Source organism: Pteropus alecto, unplaced genomic scaffold (genome assembly GCF_000325575.1).
Source record: "Pteropus alecto unplaced genomic scaffold, ASM32557v1 scaffold75, whole genome shotgun sequence".
NCBI classification, from domain to species: Eukaryota; Metazoa; Chordata; class Mammalia; order Chiroptera; family Pteropodidae; genus Pteropus; species Pteropus alecto.
Window position 1 is genome coordinate 25,394,237 of NW_006440638.1, and position 4,370 is coordinate 25,398,606.

Genomic DNA, 4,370 nt, shown 5'->3' on the forward strand with positions numbered 1-4,370 from the left:
AGGGGGACTCACCAGCTTCACGCTGTTGGGGGGGCACGTATCGGTGGTATTCAGGGCTTGGCAGTCCACACAGGAGCCCTGGGCAGGGCAGGGCAGGGGAAGATGGGGAGAACAGTTAGCCCTGGTTTATTTATTTAGCAAACCGTAAGAAAATGGCATGAAGCCAAGAGCTGAGGTATAAAAAAAAGTCAACCACAGGAGGGCCAGGAGAGGGCCAGGAAGAGCAAGAACAAAGGCCCTACAGTGGATAGGAGCTTGGCGTTGAGAGCATGAGAGTCCCAGGCCTCAGCAGGGAGGCTGTGGACAGGATGGAAGATGCAAGAGTTATCTCAAAGGGACGATCAGCAGAACTGCTGAGGGGATGTGGGAGAGTCCAGGTGAGTCTGTGAGGTCTGTGTCTGGGTCCCAGAGCCACCATCAGCCCACCCACTGAGTTGAGGAGAATTTCTCTTGGAAGATGACCCGTACACCAGCAGTGCTGGGTGTGTCAGAAAGGCCCGGGTTATGCGGTGTGCACTTACCACCACGATCTGGTGCTGTTCCTGGATGCAGTGCTTGGGTAGAATGGGCAGAATGGTCGGGGGCAGCAGGATGCCCTCCAGCATGTGGATCACGCCATTGGCAGCCAGCAAGTCCACTGTCCGCAGTGGGATCCCTGCAGGTCCCAGCAGGATGCGCCCCTGTGGCAGAGCCCAGTATGCAACCAAAGCAGCCCAAAAAGCTCAGCCCCTCCCCTGAGGCCACCCCCACCACTGCAGCTCAGTGAGATGAAGGCCCCGCTGTCTCTTCTCCCCGCTCCTCAGCAACACCTTCTGCTCTGGCAACACTGCTCCAGCCTCCATGCCCTGACCAACATAGTTTCTGCCACATGGAGCAACCTCCCACTACCAACCCTGCCACCCATGTGCTCCTCTGCCTCCTCCTCTTGGAGTCCTCCCAGCCTGTCAGGCTCCCAAAGGATTGATCTGTGCCTGCCTCCCATATGACCCCCACTAGAGCCTGCTGGCCACAGGGCGTGGAGCACAAAGGTGGGCCTGAAAGAGGTCAAATAATTGGTGAGTTATCACCAGTCCCTCCATGAGTCCATTCATTCCAGGTGTTCCTGGATCTCACCTCCTCAGAGATATTCACAGACAGGACCTGGTTTGCCATGGTGAGAACTCGACCCTTGGAGATGAGCTTCTCGACTGTCAGCTGGGGCAGAGGAGAGGGTGGCCTTAGGCTGGGTATGAGCCACACATTTTGGGGCCACACCCAGTCCTGTCCAGGTGACTCACAGACACCACCTTGGCCCCTGGACTCTCCTCTGTGCTATAATAGTCCAGACGGGCGAGGAGAGGAAAAGGAGCCCCTCGGAAGGCCGGAACCCACAGACAAACCCCTCAACAGCCCAGCATCAGATGCAAGCTGGCCGCTCTCTGGGAGGGGAACCTCTCACCTGGCCGTGACCATAGATGTGGTACCTCACCAGCTCCTGCAGTTTGGAGAGACCCTGGCAGGGGAGAGAGTGTTGGCTGCTGGAGGCCCAGTAGGAGAGGTAGGAGCCCTGGTGCCCCCATATTCCCAGTCCCTTCTCTCTGCCTAGCTTACTGCTGTGAAGAGGTAGATGAGGCGTCCGTCACGCAAGTTGTCCACAGCTTCGTTGCTTGGCGCAAAGACTGTGAAGGGCCCAGGCCCATCCAAGATGGAAGGCAGCCCACAGTTCTGTGATGGTGGGAGAAAGGCTCAGGGGGGCTCTGTGGCTAGCCCCCAACTCTGAACCATGCCTGGGCCCTGCCACACTCAGCCCACAGGGAACCCCCACCAGGAATAAGTTGGAGATATCGGCAAGGGGTCCATGCTACTGCAGAACCTCAGGGTGGTGATGGCGAGTTCTAGTATGGGGGCTACTCCAGGACCCCAAATCACCGTGGAGCAGATCCTGGGCAATGAGGGGTCCCGGCCCAAAAGATCAGATGGGTCAGGACCTTTCCCCCCAACTCACCTCCAGGATGGTTTCAAACCGGCTGAAGGCCTCAGTGGAGGCAAGGATCTGGCTAATGGTTCTCTGCAGGAAGGGACAAGCATTAAGGCCACAGAGAAGAGGGTGAGGCTGCTTCAGTACCAGAGAGGAAAGCACTCTGCCCCAGCCCCACCCAAAACGGCCCCTGCCACCTCCCTGAATTCTGTGGGGGTCAGAGGTCACCCAGTGGCACAGGGTTGGGGAGAAGAGGACGTTGGCTTACCTTAGGGTCGGCAGGGAGCTCTGGTGGGGGCTGCCACCGCAGGGCGGAAACTGTGTGGAAGACACCATTAGCTGCTGGATAGTTGATCTTATGGATGGTGAATGTCTGCTGGGGCAGGTCTTTGTATTTGTAGGTGTATTGCTGTTGAGGAATGAGACCTCTGGCTCAGACTCCACATGTTAATTTCCTGTGCTGAGGTCCTGTCCCATCGCCACACCTTTGCTCAAGCTGTGTCCCCAATCTGTGACTCTGCTGGTCCCCAGGCTGGGGTTCCCCCGCTTACCATGAAGCGGTTGAAAGTAACGGTGATCTCTTGCCCAGCCAGTGTCCACCACCTGCGTGTTTGCTGCTGGGTCCCTAATTCCTCCAGTATGTGCTGCCCTGCGATGATGTGCTGTCTGCAGAGCTGCTGGGCAAGGGAAGCCTGCAGGCACAAGGGGATCGGGGTGCCTAGGGGGCCCAGGGTGGGTGGTCCCCTGCATGCCACTCTGCCAAGCTACAAAGGGGACAAGATGGCTCCCAGGCCTCATTTCCCCAGAGTGGAGACTGGGAACTCGCTCAGGCCTCGAAGCCTGGGGCAGGGTCCAGGAAGGAGGCAAGGCCTGGCAGCCAGCTTCTCGATGGGGAGAGTCTCACATTCATGGTCCTGGAGGGGTTGGAGGAGAGAGGTGGCACCAGCATGGGGGATGAGCCCGGCCTCACATTCATGGTCCTGGATTGGGTGGAGGAGAGGGACGGCACCAGCACGGTGAACGGGCCCGACGTGGTGAGGATCTCCTGGCAGCCCTGGTCTGGGGGGTCCAGGAGAGGGTGCATCAGAATGGATCTACGGAGACCCTAAGCCATTAGTCTTCTGTTTTAGGGAGATGTGGCGGGGGGTATTGGTTCTAGGGTAGATTTGGGCATCAGGTCTGGGGAGTTAGCTCACCTCCACCATGAACCCCACCCAGTCCACCCTTGTTTCCATAGCGCTTGGGCAGAGGAACAGGAATCTGAGGAGTCCGCGCCCTCCCACCCTGCTAGCAGTGCTAGGCGCGAGGGGCAGGGTCACTCACCCAGCATGGAGAGGGCGACTCTCATCCCCAGGCTGGTCTTTTGCACCTCGTGGAGCAGGTGTCCGTAGCAGGCATGTCCATCCCCCACCTGGCCCTCCTTGCACACACAGCTGGGGGGTGGGGAAGACTGGTTGGGGCAGGGGTGTGGGGCCAGTCGCCACCTTCTGGCCCCCTTCTACCTGTCCCACAGGACCTTGAGCTGAGGGTGCACACATGTGCACACCTGCCCCTGCCCAGTCCATCCTCTGTGCCCTACCCTTGGTGTCCACCCCGAGGCCCCTGTGCCCACCTGGTCTTCCCATCGGGGGTCACCTGGCAGGTGGCTGACCGGTCACAGGAGTAGGGGAAGCAGTAGGCAAAGCAGCCCGCGAAGGCGTTGTGGTTGATGCTGACCAGGCCTGGCTTACATCTGCAGGAGGCCTGGGCCACAGGGAAGGGCCAGGAGGGTGACATCACATCCAAGAGGACTGTTGGCATCTGCCACACCCACAGAGCTCTACTCGGCCCCCACAACCACTCTCCGAGAAGAGGGTGCTATCGTTTTCCCATTTTAAAAATGGGGCAGCTGAGGCTCCCTTTGCTCAGGGTCCCACAGACAGTGTGGGCGGGTAGATCCAGCCTGGGTCCCCACTCACCTTGCCTGGCCCCTGGTACAGACACAAGGTAGAGTTGCTGGGGCAGCCACCATTGTTGGTGCTGCATGGGTCCTGCGGCAGACACACCGTCCCATCGCCATGGTAATTCTTGGGACAGCGACACTGCGCATGCCCCCTGGGGCTCACTGAGCACTGGGCCAACGGAGAGCAGGGTGATGGCCGGCAAGGGTCGGGGGCTGCCAGGGCAGAGAGAGAAAACTCAAGTGAGCTGGGGACCCAAGAAGGTCTCCTTTAGTTTCCGGTACGATGACCCAAAGATGGGGTGAGCAAGTTGATCTAGACCTCGGGGACAGGCAGCCTTTACCTCCCTCAGGGACAGTTCTCCCTGCCTGTAAATGGCCAGACTGCACTTGCTGATTTAAAAGGATGTTCTCCTGCTTCCTGTTCACCCTGAGCTGGAGCCCTGGGCATCTAAGTCACAGACTTACCTCGGC

The 4,370-nt window shown here is 59.0% G+C and overlaps 1 protein-coding gene across 1 annotated transcript in view; it reads right to left on the reverse strand.

Moving 5' to 3' along the window:
- Positions 1 to 4,370, reverse strand: part of STAB1 (stabilin 1) — a 27,345-nt gene that overhangs the window by 16,701 nt on the left and 6,274 nt on the right. Inside the window, exons 8-19 of the mRNA XM_006917556.3 lie at positions 3,916 to 4,119; positions 3,570 to 3,700; positions 3,281 to 3,390; positions 2,928 to 3,016; positions 2,509 to 2,649; positions 2,226 to 2,366; positions 1,985 to 2,047; positions 1,591 to 1,704; positions 1,439 to 1,492; positions 1,114 to 1,194; positions 522 to 680; positions 13 to 78 (exon numbers count right to left, since the gene is read on the reverse strand). Coding sequence (XP_006917618.1) covers positions 13 to 78; positions 522 to 680; positions 1,114 to 1,194; positions 1,439 to 1,492; positions 1,591 to 1,704; positions 1,985 to 2,047; positions 2,226 to 2,366; positions 2,509 to 2,649; positions 2,928 to 3,016; positions 3,281 to 3,390; positions 3,570 to 3,700; positions 3,916 to 4,119 — 1,353 coding nt within the window. The remainder of the gene's footprint in view (positions 1 to 12; positions 79 to 521; positions 681 to 1,113; positions 1,195 to 1,438; positions 1,493 to 1,590; positions 1,705 to 1,984; positions 2,048 to 2,225; positions 2,367 to 2,508; positions 2,650 to 2,927; positions 3,017 to 3,280; positions 3,391 to 3,569; positions 3,701 to 3,915; positions 4,120 to 4,370) is intronic.